Below are 16,007 nucleotides of genomic sequence, written 5' to 3'. Positions count from 1 at the left end.
AGCTACGCATTGATGAATTTACTCTTCAGTGTTTGGACTCTCAGTAATGACTTTAAACCACACTGAACTGAGCTAAACTGAACTGAACTTAAACACTAAACACTGAACTACCCTGATCCAGTTACTATGACCACTTATGTGAAGCTGCTTTGACACAATCTGCATTGTAAAAGCGCTATACAAATAAAGCTGAATTGAATTAAAATTGAATTGAATTATAAACAAATTTCGAGAGGATCACATGCTTATGATTTACCACGGCTGATCTCGCATTTACTAATCACGATCTCCCAATCATACTATTTCCCATTTACTATTAATAACCCCAGTTTCAGCCCACAGTTACTTCGTATGGAAGAACCCCCCCTTTCCTACTCCTTCTCCTCCTTTCCATAGATTGGGCGGCACGGCGGCCCAGTGATTAGCACTGTTGCCCCACAGCAAGAACACTGCCAGGTCTGGTCCTCGCCCGGCTGGTGGGAGTTTCCAGCCTGATCTCACGAGAAAACGTAAGTATTTTACATTTTGCTAGTTTAGTGGCTAATTCGTACGAGTTCAGACGTATGAAATTGTACGATTTTAAAAAGAAGGCGTGGCACCTAACCCTACCCCTAAACCCAAACGTCATTGGGGGATAAGCAAATCGTACTAAATTGCACGAATTAGATCGTAGCCACTAAATCAAAAAGTTACGAATTGCCGTGAGATTGTGTCGGAGTTTCTGTTCGGAGTTTATGTGTTCTCCCTGTGTCCGCATGGGTTTCCCCCGGGTCCTCCGGTTTCCTCCCTCCATCCAAAAATATACATAATTCATAACAGATTAAGCAATTCAGGCACTATCCTACTCCCTTCATTCTCAAGTGTTTGCTTAGATACCGCAGCTGTGGGGTTTGAGATCTACCTAAGCTCAAGCTCTCCTCTCGCCCTACGATCGGGAGGGAGCCCTGGGCTCAAGGATCCCTTGAGCTCAGGGCTCTCTCCCGGGACAGCATGCCAAACACGCTTATATTAAATCATCAGCTAAATGTGAACTCTTGAAATGTCATTTATTGTACAGAGTTGTAAGCTTAGCAAAAAGATATGAAGGATTTTGGGGATGTTTTATGCCATTATTAACAGTCATTAACCATGCCCCTGATCTATATAATAAAGACATATTGAAAAAAACTTTTTTTTGAAACATTTTTAGTGTGAATTGCATTATTTAACTGTTGAAAACTAAAATAAATTGACTTTATAATCATTATTTGGAGTTTGTGAAATGACTCATTACTTCATAAGTCCATCCTTCTCCATTCAGTTTTAGGACAAATACAAGTAAAAAAAAAAAAAAGTAAGGTTGCTGGTTTGAGTCCCACCTGGGTTAGTTGGCGTTTCTGTGTGGAGTTTGCATGTTCTCCCAGTGTTGGCATGGGTTTCCTGCGGGTGCTCCGGTTTCTCCCACAGTCTAAACACATGCGCACATATGTGTGTGAATGGGTGTGTATACATATATGTGTGTTTCCCAGTACTGGGTTGTGGCTGGAAGGGCATCACATGCTGGATAAGTTGGCGGTTCATTCCGCTGTGGTGAACCCTGATTAATAAAAGGACTAGGCCAAAAATAAAATTAATGAATGAAGTTGGTTCATTCTGTTGTGGCAACCCCTGATGAATAAAGGGACTAAGCCAAACAAATGAATGAATGTATGTTAAAGCTACAGAGTAAAAAAAATGTGGTCACACTTTACAATAAGGTTCATTAGTAATGTTAATTAATGCATTTACTAACATGAACAAACAATGAACAATACATTTACTACTGTATTTATTCATGTTAACAAACGTTAGTTAATGAAAATACAGTTGTTCATTGTTAGTTCATTTTAACTCAAGGTGCATTAACTAATGTTAACAAGCATGGACTTGAATGTTAATAATGCATTAGTAAATATTCAACTATGATTAATAAGTTCATGATTAGTTCATGTTATTAAATGCATTAACTAATTAACCTTATTGTAAAGTGTTAACAAAAATGTAAATACAAAAAGTCAGGACAACAAGTACTTGTATATGTTGATTTAACATATTTTAATAAATTAATCAGGTTTCAACCATTTTGTTTTAAGTTATGCAAAGTTTAACTTAATATTTTCAGTCAGTTTGATCAATGTAAGTTAAGAAATAGTTTTACAGTGTAAGATGTTAACTTCACCACAGTTCATTCATTTTCCTTCGCCTTAGTGCCTTATTTATCAGAGGTTGCCACAATGGAATGAACCACCAACTATTCCGGCATATGTTTAGCTCTTCCAGCCGCAACCCAGTACTGGGAAAACTTCACCAAAGTTTCCAAGTGAATATACAACAATTGTTGAGCTTCACGTTGATCTCCACAAGATGGCAGCGTGAACTAAAAGACACAAACACAAACTCAAATTCATTTATCCAGTACTGAATTTACTGCAATAATAAAGATAATACTGATTATACACAATATTGGCCCACTATATTATTAAACTATGATATATTTTATACATTGTAAACAAACAAAACAATGCCGTAAATTTGCAGTTTTCTGTTTTTTGTGATTCATGTTTTTATTTTTCCTTCTTTATTTCTGCTTTTGCATTGCATTATAGGAGCTCAAGCTTTATTCCAACAACTTTTAACCTTGAAAAGTGTGAAAAGGTGACTTTTCTAAACGTGTGAAATAGTTTGCAGTGCTATATTGTCAGGGTTGGTGTTGTGTTTTACACTACAGAAACCTTGTAATAAACTGCAGCACATTTTCTGTTCTTTTATTTTTGATTTATTTCGCTAGATATTATTTCTTATATATTATATTATAATTACAAACCACTAAATTGTCAATAAAAGTCACTACGTTAAACTGTAGAGTTGAATTTTCAACATTAAAAGTCGACAAAGCACAGATCAACAACCCGTAATGCAACTCACAACTGTAAATAAACAGAAAACACTTACAGACAAAAACAGCTAATTAACATATTTTTAAAGAACAGACGAAAACAAGGATACATATAGGCTACATATGATATTAATTTAATTAGATTTTCATTATTATTATTGATTACCACTATATGTTAAGTGCTAAATATCTGTTCACATCTGTGCAGTCAAATGAAACTTGGGAAGATGGGTGTTTCATTTAAATTTCACTTATGAAACGTTCATTCATTCTCCTTCCACTTAGTCCCTTTATTTATCAGGGAATGAACCTCCAACTTATCCAGCATATGTTTTACACAGCGGATGCCCTTCCAGCTGCAACCCAGTACTGGGAAACACCCAGACACTTTCACATTCGTACACTAGGGCCAATTTAGCTTATTCAATTCCCCTATAGCGCATGTGTTCAGACTCTAGGTCACCCCAAACATGGAGTCCCACTGTGTCACCTCTGCACTAAGGTTATTGTATAAAACAAATTGTGAATAAAAATGTTAAACAAAAAATGTAAGATTTTGAATAAAGAGTAACTAAAGGCTAATGTCCACCTGCTACAAACATAAACGGAAGAGAGTTTCAGAGAATAAAACAAGTTTTGTATATTTTTTATGTGGTTAGACTGAAAACAACACTGAAAGAAGAGCCAACATCTGTGTGTTGTTAAATCTTAAATGGCCAGTAGATGGCAGAGTATTGTGCAATAGAGAAGCACAACCGTAAATCTGTAGATTTAGTAGAGAAAAACTTCATTAATTTTCCTTTGGCTTAGTCGCTTATTTATCAGGGATCACCACAGTGGAATGAACCGCCAACTTATCAGCATATGTTTTACGCAGCGGATGCCCTTCCAGCAAACCCAGTACTGGGAAACACACTCATTCACACACATACAGTAATTTTACTTTATTAAATTCACCTACATCACATGTCTTTGGACTGTGGGAGAAACCGAAGCACCCGGAGGAAACCCACGCCAACATTGGGAGAACATGCAAACTCCACACAGAAATGCCAACTGGCCCAGCCGGGACTCAAACCAGTAAGCTTCTTGTTGCGAGGACACAGTGCTAACCACTGAGCCACCAGGAAAACTTGTTTTATTAGTGTACTTTTGAAAAATTCCAATGTAAATGCAAATTCACAGCTATTCAATAACCCTGACATATTTACTCACTGGCCACTTTATTAGGTAACCCTGTTCAATAACTTATGATTGCACATTTCTAATCAGCCAATCACAAGGCAGCAACTCAATGCATTTAGGCATGTAGACATGGTGAAGACGATATGCTGCAGTTCAAAGCGAGCATCAGAATGGGGAAGAATGCTGATTTAAGTGACTTTGAACGTGGCATGGTTGCTGGTGCCAGACGGGCTGGTCTGAGTATTTCAGAAACTGCTGATCTACTGGGATTTTCACGCACAACCATCTCTAGGGTTTACGGAGAATGGTCTGAACAAGAGGAAATATCCAGTGAGCGGCAGTTCTGTGGGCACAAATGCCTTGTTGTTGCCAGAGGAGAATGGCCAGACTGGTTCCAGCTGATAGAAAGGCAACAGTAACTCAAATAAGCACTCGTTACAACTGAGCTCTGCAGAAGAGCATCTCTGAACACACAACACGTCCAACCTTGAGGCGGATTAGCTACAGCAGCAGAAGACCACACCGGGTGCCGCTCCTGTCAGCTAAGAACAGGAAACTGAGGCTACAATTCACACAGGCTCACCAAAACTGGACAATAGCAGATTGGAGAAACGTTGCCTCCTCTGATGAGTCTCCATTTCTGCTGCCACATTCAGATGGTCGGGTCAGAATTTTGCATTAACAACATGAAAGCATGAATCCATCCTGCTTTGTAAGACGGTTCAGGCTGCTGCTGGTGGTGTAATGATGTGGGGGATGTTTTCTTGGCTCACTTTGGGCTCATACCAAATGAGCATCGTGTCAACGCCACAGCCTACCTGAGTATTGTTGCTGACCATGTCCATCCCTTTATGACCACAGTGTGCTCATCTTCTGATGGCTGCTTCCAGCAGGATAACTCACCATGTCATAAAGCGTGAATCATCTCAGACTGGTTTCTTGAACATGACAATGAGTTCAATGTACTCAAATGGCCTCCACAGTCACCAGCTCTCAATCTAATTGAGCAGCTTTGGGATGTGGTGGAACGGGAGATTCACATCATGGATGTGCAGCCGACAAATCTGCAGCAACTGTGTGATGCTATCCTGTCAATATGGAGCAAAATCTCTGAGGAATATTTCTGAAGGCAAAAGGATAAGGTGAACCTAATAAAGTGGCCGGTGTGTGTATACTGTCCAGGTTAAAAAGCAACAACGAATGGTAAAAATAGTTCTAATAAAATTAAAAGGATAGAAAATGTACTCATTACTTACTTTCTCTAAGGTGGTTTGAGACCTTTTATGAGTGTCTTCTGTTGAACACAAAAGAAGATATTTTGAAGAAAGCTGTAACCATTGACTTCCATAGTAGGAAAAACAAATACCGTGAAAGTCAATGGTTACAGATTTTCAACATTCTTCAAAAGATCTTCTTTTGTGCCCATCAAAAAGAAACTTATAAAGGTCAGAAAAGGGTAAGTAAATATAGACAGAATTTTCATTTTTGGGTGAACTATCCCTTTAACTCCACCACTCAAGATATTACATTATTCATTATAAGGTATTTAAGTTTTACACAGAATTTAAAGTAATGTATGTCATCATGTGAGGTGTTTCTCTGCAAGCCAAAAAAGGTAAGAGGCGCAGAGAGAAACGCGACACCGCGAACAGAAATAGAGCAGAAGAGCTGCTGATGATGTGGAAACACCCCGAACACACACTCCATAAAGCCGAGCAGAGAGCGACACACACGCACACTCACCCAGCAGAAGATCATAGATACAGTTTAGACTACAGTAAGTATCAAACATCTTTACTTGTGTGTATAATAAAGTGCAAAATGTGTAACGCAAATCACAAGCAGAAGCGTTGCGTTCCAGACATTGTGTGTAAGAGAGAGCGAATATATACAGTATAGCAAATAATAAACTTTTCTTTGGCGCTCCTGGTTGTTGTTTCTCTGTTGATCAAATCAAATCCTCCCGACATCTCGAACTAACGCTGCTTTACGCTTTGAAATTATTTCATTGGTAAATCTAGGTGACCAGAGCTGCACTGATCTTTGTCTGATTTTACGAAGATGGTCTTTAATGGTTTGAGCACAAGATTTCCCCAAAAGGATTATATATTCCCTGGTGCCACGTACATTATTCTTCGAGGACTTGCCAACTAAATGATAGTGCCTAAAATAAGGGCTGAAGGTCACCTTTAATTTACGTCTGGAAGCAGGTGAGAAAACGCATTTCTGCCTTTCAAGGAGATGTAACTGAACATAAAACAAGCTCTCGGGCTTGTGGATGATCATGGGATATAATATTTGTTCTGGAGAAAAGTGGAAGCGGATCAACGGAAATGGATACACGTGAATATTGAGCTGTAATTCAGTGAACAGAATGTTTATTTGTCTCATTTTGAAGTATCAATCTTGTGCGTAAAACGCGCGTCTCCAAAAGCGCCCCAGGAATATTCTTCATGAAATCTGATTAAATTCGCAAGAAAATACATATATGAAACAACTGCACACGATCTTATCTTGTATTTGTCACAAGCATATAACCTAATACCAATTATTTGTTTCCAAAATGTTCTGGGAATGTTAAACTTGGTTTGCAGAACGTGTGTTTTTGAATTAGGCTATTTAAATAAACTTCAATAACTTACTATGGCTTATTCCAGTCTTTGACAGCGAGATAAACTGCAAATTATATGATATATATATATATATATATATATATATATATATATATATATATATATATATATATATGATATATATATATATATATATATATATATATATATATATATATATATATATATATATATATATATATATCCCATGTTTATTTTTCGCCAATTTCTGTTTAACGGAGAGAAAAGTTCTTCAACACATTTCTAAACATAATAGTTTTAACAACTCATCTCTAACAACTGATTTATTTTATCTTTGCAATGATGACAGTAAATAATATTTAACTATGTTGTTAAAGACATGTTGTTAAAGACTATCTTGTTTAAGACATTTCTGTACAGCTTAAAGTGACATTTAAAAGCTTAATGGGTTAATTAGGGTAACTAGGCAGGTTAGGGTAATTAGGCAAGTTATTGTAAAAAGATGGTTTGTTCTGTAGACTATTAGGGAAAAATGTAGCTTAAAGGGACTAATAATTTTGTCCTTAAAATGGCTTTAAAAAAATTTAAAACTGCTTTTATTCTAGCCAAAATAAAACAAATAAGACTTTCTCCAGGAGAAAAAATATTATCAGACATACTGTGAAAATTTTCTGAATCTGTTAAACATAATTTGGGAAATATTTAAAAAAGAAAATAAAAATCAAAGGTGGGCTAATAATTCAGACTTCAACTATATATATATATATATATATATATATATATATATATATATATATATATATATATATATATATATATATATATATATATATATATATACTAAAATTTACAGTAGTCGATTGTGGAAAATATTTATGTTTATATTCTCTTAATATTGTCCTCCTTATATTTATATTTCCTCTTTTATTTGCTTAAATTAATTTTAAGTTAATTTAAATAAAGTAATATGTATTTAAAAATAAAGAAATATGACGATATACACATTTGTATTTGTAAGGAGAAACAGAACGTAAAAACGTTAAAATTAATGTACTAAAAGTAGCCTATTTCCTTCAGTAAGAAAGACAACCAGGTAAAGTTCATTATCTGGCCATGCCCTTTACTTTTTCTCAAAAATAAGGCTTTCGCTTCTATCTTTATGAGGGTCATAAAAACGCAAGTCACTAATTTATCATGCTGTATTATGACACTTGTACGCGCGCGCTCGTGTTCCCAATTAAAAACGCGCGAATGATCTTGATTCCTGCTGGCACTTGTGTCCTGAAGGCTAAATGTCCTTCAGTTTTAACATCCGAACTCGTCCATGTGCATTTAAACCGAGAAGCGTTGCGTTACGTCACGCGTTACGGAGATCCATAAGTTAACCTGAGACGCGTCTGAAAATAAACTCTGCTGCCCTGCGAGAAATGGAGGAAGAGCAGATCTGCTCTGTGTCTGATGGAAAAAGAAACTCAGATTGAAGTTCTTGCTTGTTCAGACTGGTTAGACTCTTGTGGCAGCTGCCAGGTGCAAGCTGACCTGTTGTTAAACCAGTCTGGCCATTAGTTAACTCATTAGTTTGGTCTGTTTAATAAACTGCCCATCATACAGTATATTGATTATAGCAAATCAGCAAGTAAGAAAAAATGTATGAAAACAAAAATGTATATAAATAAACTGGAGGCACACAACAAATTATATTACTGTACTTATTATTCTACATTAATTCTAAACTAACAATGTAAAGCCAAGCTGCCTTGTCTTGTATCAGCGGTTCAAGCTAGTAGATTCGCATCATGGATGTGCAGCTGACAAATCTGCTGCAACTGCGTGATGCTATCATGACAATATGAAGCAAAATCTCTTAGGAATATTTTCAGTATTTTTTTTTAATCTATGACACGAAGAATTAAGACAGTTCTGAAGGCAAAGGGGGTCTGACCCAGTAATAGTAAGGTATACCTAATAAAGTGGCTAGTAAGAGTATATATATATATATATATATAAATGAGCAATTCTGTGCAAATGTCAACCTTTTCACTTTTCACAAAACAGAAACCGTTTCTGGGTTTTTTTTGTGAGCAAGTACTCAAAACTGCATCTGTCAATGTTTTCAAACTATTCTATTTGATTAACCAAAGTCACACAAGTGTCAGTTTCACATCTGTCACATTAATAACGGGGAGATGTCACATCCATAACGAGACTTTTTCCTCATAAATGTTAAAATATTAAATTAAATAAAACCAATTTTTGTTTTATAGAGAGTCAAAACAAAACTTGACTAGATATTTTTCAAGACACTAGTATTCAGCTTAAAGTGGCATTTAAAGGCTTAACTAGGTTAATTATGCAGGTCAGGGTAATTAGGCAAGTCATTGTATAACAGTGGTTTGTTCCGTAGACAATCCAAAACAAATATTGATTAAGGGGCTAATAATATTGACCTTAAAATTTCTTTAAAATAAATTAAAAACTGATTTTATTCTAGCCGAAATAAAACAAAAAAGACTTTCTCCAGAAGAAAAAATATAATAGGAAATACTGTGAAAAAAATCCTTTCTCATTTGAAAAAAAAAGAAAAAAAATTAAATATATATATATATATATATATATATATATATATATATATATATATATATATATATATATATATATATATATAAATATATATTTAATTTTTTTTTCTTTTTTATAATAGGAAATACTGTGAAAAAAATCCTTTCTCATTTAAAAAAAAAGAAAAAGAAATTAAATATATATATATATATATATATATATATATATATATATATATATATATATATATATATATATATATATATCAATAAAATATACAGTTGAAGGCAATTTAAAAATTTATTTATAGAAGTTTTTGTAAAAACATAACACCAAATAATGTACATCATGTATATATGTTAACAAACTTATCTCGGTGTTATTACCTTATACTAACTAGAACATGCACCAAAACACAAGCAAACATTACAGCAATTATACAGCACCATCAAAAAACAACAAAGAAATTTTACCCAGACTGATGGAATAAGAAACAAAATAGAAAGACATGTAAAAAGGAAGTGGAGAGAAGAAAAAAATTATTACTAGAAAAAATTATTACAGAAACATTATTAACCTATACATCTAAAGCCCCATGTTTTGTCATACAACTTTTGTTTGCTAAATCTAGAGAAGCGTAACCTTTCCAACTTGAGGGCAGAAACCGTTTCAGCTAACCATTTGAAAAAATTTGGAGGTGTCAATAATATTGATCTTAAAAATTATTACAGATAAATTAATAGAAATTCCAGCCAAAAAGAAATAAGACTTTTTCTAAAAGAAAATGATAATAGGAAAATATGAGAAAATGAATTTTAAATGTCTGTTAAAAAACACATGGGATATATTTAAAAATGAATTTCACGTACACACACACATACACATGGCATCTTGTTTTTGTATATATATTTTATATATACATACACACACACACACCCATTATACAATGCAGCAATAATACCACACAAAGGATTAGACTTGAGATTCAGCATTTCTGATAATAAATACATTTATGATAGAATATACTATGCCTCTTTGTGATCATATACACACAGCTACAAAAACTTTGAGTATATAAGTTTTTCAATGAATATTTGAGTAACTTGAATAGCTGCACACGATGAAAATGGTATATTTAGAATCAATCAATCAATCCAATGCAAGTTTCATTGTTCAAAAGCACTAAGCTCTAAAATTAGACTTGAGCGAACACAAAAATGCCTCTGTCATCTGGTATATGAGTGAAACGTTCCTCACACATTTACAGCTGCTGACGGGAAGGCAGCTGCCGCTCTGCAACCATCCCAGATATGAAGGCGTGTGGTGACAATTTCGGTCCAGGAAAAGTCCCTCACACACACACATGCACACACACATCACTTTCTGCATGGTCATAGTTGGAGCTGTTTTATGTTTCAGTGGTCCAAGGTTATTTTAGTAAGCTAAAACTAAGACTCTAATTAAAATGTTAATGTGCTAAGATGAAATAAAATTTACAATAAATGACAATTAAAACTAAATTAAATGAACAACAGTCAATGAAATAAAATAATAATTAGCAAATATATGTTTATATAAACAAAGCAAGAGTCCTATCTTTTCTCTGTCTGTTAATCTAGGCATGTTTAACTACATACATGATCTTTAATATGTAGGCTTGTCTGATTTCTTCATCATTCATTCATTCATTTATTCATTTACTTGTCGGCTTAGTCCCTTTATTAATCCAGGGTCGCCACAGCGGAATGAACCGCCAACTTATCCAGCACGTTTTTACGCAGCGGATGCCCTTCCTTTAACTAAATATTCTTACCTTAATTAATAAAAGATTTGCAGAAGAGTTAATGTAACCTGTACAAACACTTACAGTGTTTAGTTAACTCTGATCAACTAGAACAAGGGTGTGCAAACTCGGTCCTGGAGGGCCGGTGTTCTGGAGAGTTTAGCTCCAACCCTAATCAAACACAGCTGAACCAGCTAATTATGCTCTTACTAGATATATTAGAAACTTCCTGGCAGGTGTGTTGAAGCAAGTTGGAGCTGAACTATGCAGGACACCGGCCCTCCAGGACTCAGTTTAGACACCACTAAAGTAGACTTACTAAAACTGAAAAAAAACAAACAAACAAAAAAACTAAATAGAAACGTCTTCACGAAATAAAAATGAAAGTAAAACAAAGAAAAACCTTATTCAAACAAACTAAAACTGAACTCAAATTTACAGCACAATTAAAAAACTGTATTCAATAAAAAACACATTTAAAAAGACGGTAATAACCTTGTTTCACTCACAGGGTCACACTTAAAAGATATCTATGGGTTTTTTTTGTGACACAAATCTACATGCAAGAGATCATGTTTTGAGCGCCAAAATGGCTTGTGTGTGTGTGTGCGTAAACATTTCTGTGTACAAAAGATCATGTTTTGAGCATGAAAATGGCTTGTTGTGTGTGTGTTAACGATTCTGCGCGCAAAAGCTGATGTTTCACCATGCAAAAAAATTGTTGTCTGCGCGCTAACAATTCTGCGTACAAAAGATCATGTTTTGAGCATGAAAATGGCTTGTTGTGTGTGCGTTAACAATTCTGCGCACAAAAGATCATGTTCTGAGAGTGAAAATGGCTTGTGTGTGTGCATTAACAATTTTAAGCACAAAAGATCATGTTTAGAGAGTGAAAATAGCTTGTTGTGTGTGCGTTAACAATTCTGCGCACAAAAAATCATGTTCTGAGCGTGCAAAATGGCTTGTTGTGTGTGCGTTAACAATTCTGCGCACAAAAAATCATGTTCTGAGCATGAAAATGGCTTGTTGTGTGTGTGTTAACAATTCTGCGCACAAAAAATCATGTTCTGAGCGTGCAAAATGGCTTGTTGTGTGTGCGTTAACAATTCTACGCACAAAAGATCATGTTCTGAGCGGGCAAAATGGCTTGTTGTGTGTGCGTTAACAATTCTGCCCACAAAAGATCATGTTTAGAGAGTGAAAATGGCTTGTTGTGTGTGCGTTAACAATTCTGCGTACAAAAGATCATGTTTAGAGAGTGAAAATGGCTTGTTGTGTGTGCGTTAACAATTCTACGCAAAAAAGATCATGTTCTGACCGTGCAAAATGGCTTGTTGTGTGTGCGTTAACAATTCTGCGTACAAAAGATCATGTTCTGAGCGTGCAAAATGGCTTGTTGTGTGTGCGTTAACAATTTTAAGCACAAAAGATCATGTTCTGAGCGTGCAAAATGGCTTGTTGTGTGTGCGTTAACAATTCTGCCCACAAAAGATCATGTTTAGAGAGTGAAAATAGCTTGTTGTGTGTGCGTTAACAATTCTGCGCACAAAAGATCATGCTTTGAGCATGAAAATGGCTTGTTGTGTGTGCGTTAACAATTCCACGCACAAAAGATCATGTTTTGAGCATGAAAATGGCTTGTTGTGTGTGCGTTAACAATTCTGCGCACAAAAGATCATGTTCTGAGCGTGCAAAATGGCTTGTTGTGTGTGCGTTAACAATTCTGCCCACAAAAGATCATGTTTAGAGAGTGAAAATAGCTTGTTGTGTGTGCGTTAACAATTCTGCGCACAAAAGATCATGCTTTGAGCATGAAAATGGCTTGTTGTGTGTGCGTTAACAATTCCACGCACAAAAGATCATGTTTTGAGCATGAAAATGGCTTGTTGTGTGTGCGTTAACAATTCTGCGCACAAAAGATCATGTTCTGAGCGTGCAAAATGGCTTGTTGTGTGTGCGTTAACAATTCTGCGTACAAAAGATCATGCTTTGAGCATGAAAATGGCTTGTTGTGTGTGCGTTAACAATTCCACGCACAAAAGATCATGTTTTGAGCATGAAAATGGCTTGTGTGTGCGTTAACAATTCTGCGCACAAAAGATCATGTTCTGAGCGTGCAAAATGGCTTGTTGTGTGTGCGTTAACAATTCTACGCACAAAAGATCATGTTCTGAGCGTGCAAAATGGCTTGTTGTGTGTGCGTTAACAATTCTGCCCACAAAAGATCATGTTTAGAGAGTGAAAATGGCTTGTTGTGTGTGCGTTAACAATTCTACGCACAAAAGATCATGTTCTGAGCGTGCAAAATGGCTTGTTGTGTGTGCGTTAACAATTTTAAGCACAAAAGATCATGTTTTGAGAGTGAAAATGGCTTGTTGTGTGTGCGTTAACAATTCTGCGCACAAAAGATCATGTTCTGAGCGTGCAAAATGGCTTGTTGTGTGTGTGTTAACAATTCCGCGCACAAAAGATCATGTTCTGAGCGTGCAAAATGGCTTGTTGTGTGTGCGTTAACAATTCCACGCACAAAAGATCATGTTTTGAGCATGAAAATGGCTTGTTGTGTGTGCGTTAACAATTCAGCGCACAAAAGATCATGTTCTGAGCGTGCAAAATGGCTTGTTGTGTGTGTGTTAACAATTCCGCGCACAAAAGATCATGTTCTGAGCGTGCAAAATGGCTTGTTGTGTGTGCGTTAACAATTTTAAGCACAAAAGATCATGTTCTGAGCGTGCAAAATGGCTTGTTGTGTGTGCGTTAACAATTCTGCACACAAAAGGCCATGTTTAGAGAGTGAAAATAGCTTGTTGTGTGTGCGTTAACAATTCTGCGCACAAAAGATCATGTTCTGAGCGTGCAAAATGGCTTGTTGTGTGTGCGTTAACAATTCTACGCACAAAAGATCATGTTCTGAGCGTGCAAAATGGCTTGTTGTGTGTGCGTTAACAATTCTGCCCACAAAAGATCATGTTTAGAGAGTGAAAATGGCTTGTTGTGTGTGCGTTAACAATTCTACGCACAAAAGATCATGTTCTGAGCGTGCAAAATGGCTTGTTGTGTGTGCGTTAACAATTTTAAGCACAAAAGATCATGTTTTGAGAGTGAAAATGGCTTGTTGTGTGTGCGTTAACAATTCTGCGCACAAAAGATCATGTTCTGAGCGTGCAAAATGGCTTGTTGTGTGTGTGTTAACAATTCCGCGCACAAAAGATCATGTTCTGAGCGTGCAAAATGGCTTGTTGTGTGTGCGTTAACAATTCTGCCCACAAAAGATCATGTTTAGAGAGTGAAAATGGCTTGTTGTGTGTGCGTTAACAATTCTACGCACAAAAGATCATGTTCTGAGCGTGCAAAATGGCTTGTTGTGTGTGCGTTAACAATTTTAAGCACAAAAGATCATGTTTTGAGAGTGAAAATGGCTTGTTGTGTGTGCGTTAACAATTCTGCGCACAAAAGATCATGTTCTGAGCGTGCAAAATGGCTTGTTGTGTGTGTGTTAACAATTCCGCGCACAAAAGATCATGTTCTGAGCGTGCAAAATGGCTTGTTGTGTGTGCGTTAACAATTCCACGCACAAAAGATCATGTTTTGAGCATGAAAATGGCTTGTTGTGTGTGCGTTAACAATTCAGCGCACAAAAGATCATGTTCTGAGCGTGCAAAATGGCTTGTTGTGTGTGTGTTAACAATTCCGCGCACAAAAGATCATGTTCTGAGCGTGCAAAATGGCTTGTTGTGTGTGCGTTAACAATTTTAAGCACAAAAGATCATGTTCTGAGCGTGCAAAATGGCTTGTTGTGTGTGCGTTAACAATTCTGCACACAAAAGGCCATGTTTAGAGAGTGAAAATAGCTTGTTGTGTGTGCGTTAACAATTCTGCGCACAAAAGATCATGTTCTGAGCGTGCAAAATGGCTTGTTGTGTGTGCGTTAACAATTCTGCGTACAAAAGATCATGCTTTGAGCATGAAAATGGCTTGTTGTGTGTGTGTTAACAATTCTGCGCACAAAAAATCATGTTCTGAGCGTGCAAAATGGCTTGTTGTGTGTGCGTTAACAATTCTACGCACAAAAGATCATGTTCTGAGCGTGCAAAATGGCTTGTTGTGTGTGCGTTAACAATTCTGCCCACAAAAGATCATGTTTAGAGAGTGAAAATGGCTTGTTGTGTGTGCGTTAACAATTCTACGCACAAAAGATCATGTTCTGAGCGTGCAAAATGGCTTGTTGTGTGTGCGTTAACAATTTTAAGCACAAAAGATCATGTTCTGAGCGTGCAAAATGGCTTGTTGTGTGTGCGTTAACAATTCCACGCACAAAAGATCATGTTTTGAGCATGAAAATGGCTTGTTGTGTGTGCGTTAACAATTCTGCGCACAAAAGATCATGTTCTGAGCGTGCAAAATGGCTTGTTGTGTGTGTGTTAACAATTCTGCGCACAAAAGATCATGTTCTGAGCGTGCAAAATGGCTTGTTGTGTGTGCGTTAACAATTCTGCGCACAAAAGATCATGTTCTGAGCGTGCAAAATGGCTTGTTGTGTGTGCGTTAACAATTTTAAGCACAAAAGATCATGTTCTGAGCGTGCAAAATGGCTTATTGTGTGTGCGTTAACAATTTTAAGCACAAAAGATCATGTTCTGAGCGTGCAAAATGGCTTGTTGTGTGTGCATTAACAATTCCGCGCACAAAAGATCATGTTCTGAGAGTGAAAATGGCTTGTTGTGTGTGCGTTAACAATTTTAAGCACAAAAGATCATGTTCTGAGCGTGCAAAATGGCTTATTGTGTGTGCGTTAACAATTTTAAGCACAAAAGATCATGTTCTGAGCGTGCAAAATGGCTTATTGTGTGTGCGTTAACAATTTTAAGTACAAAAGATCATGTTTAGAGAGTGAAAATAGCTTGTTGTGTGTGCGTTAACAATTCTGCGCACAAAAGATCATGTTCTGAGCGTGCAAAATGGCTTGTTGTGT

General features: G+C 36.2%; 2 protein-coding genes across 13 annotated transcripts in view; one reads left to right on the top strand and one right to left on the bottom strand.

The window, feature by feature from the left end:
- pip5k1cb (phosphatidylinositol-4-phosphate 5-kinase, type I, gamma b) overlaps nt 1-16,007 on the top strand; it is a 754,787-nt gene that overhangs the window by 688,139 nt on the left and 50,641 nt on the right. The gene's annotated exons all lie outside the window — the stretch shown is intronic.
- loxl5b (lysyl oxidase-like 5b) overlaps nt 1-16,007 on the bottom strand; it is a 50,548-nt gene that overhangs the window by 29,800 nt on the left and 4,741 nt on the right. For 2 of the 12 annotated variants that reach the window (XM_087238491.1, XM_087238492.1), the window contains 2 exons: nt 2,198-2,395; nt 1,359-1,592 (listed from right to left, as the gene is read on the bottom strand). The exons of 8 other annotated variants lie outside the window; for them this stretch is intronic. In XM_087238491.1, the coding sequence (XP_087094617.1) occupies nt 1,359-1,592; nt 2,198-2,207 (244 nt within the window). In that variant the 5' untranslated portion in view covers nt 2,208-2,395. The remainder of the gene's footprint in view (nt 1-1,358; nt 1,593-2,197; nt 2,396-16,007) is intronic. 2 more of the 12 variants (XM_087238485.1, XM_087238493.1) reach the window with 1 other exon arrangement.

The sequence above is a fragment of the Danio rerio genome, chromosome 2 (assembly GCF_052040795.2).
Source record: "Danio rerio strain M-AB ecotype USA chromosome 2, GRCz13ab, whole genome shotgun sequence".
Taxonomy (NCBI): domain Eukaryota; kingdom Metazoa; phylum Chordata; class Actinopteri; order Cypriniformes; family Danionidae; genus Danio; species Danio rerio.
This window is presented reverse-complemented; position numbering and strand designations above follow the sequence as displayed.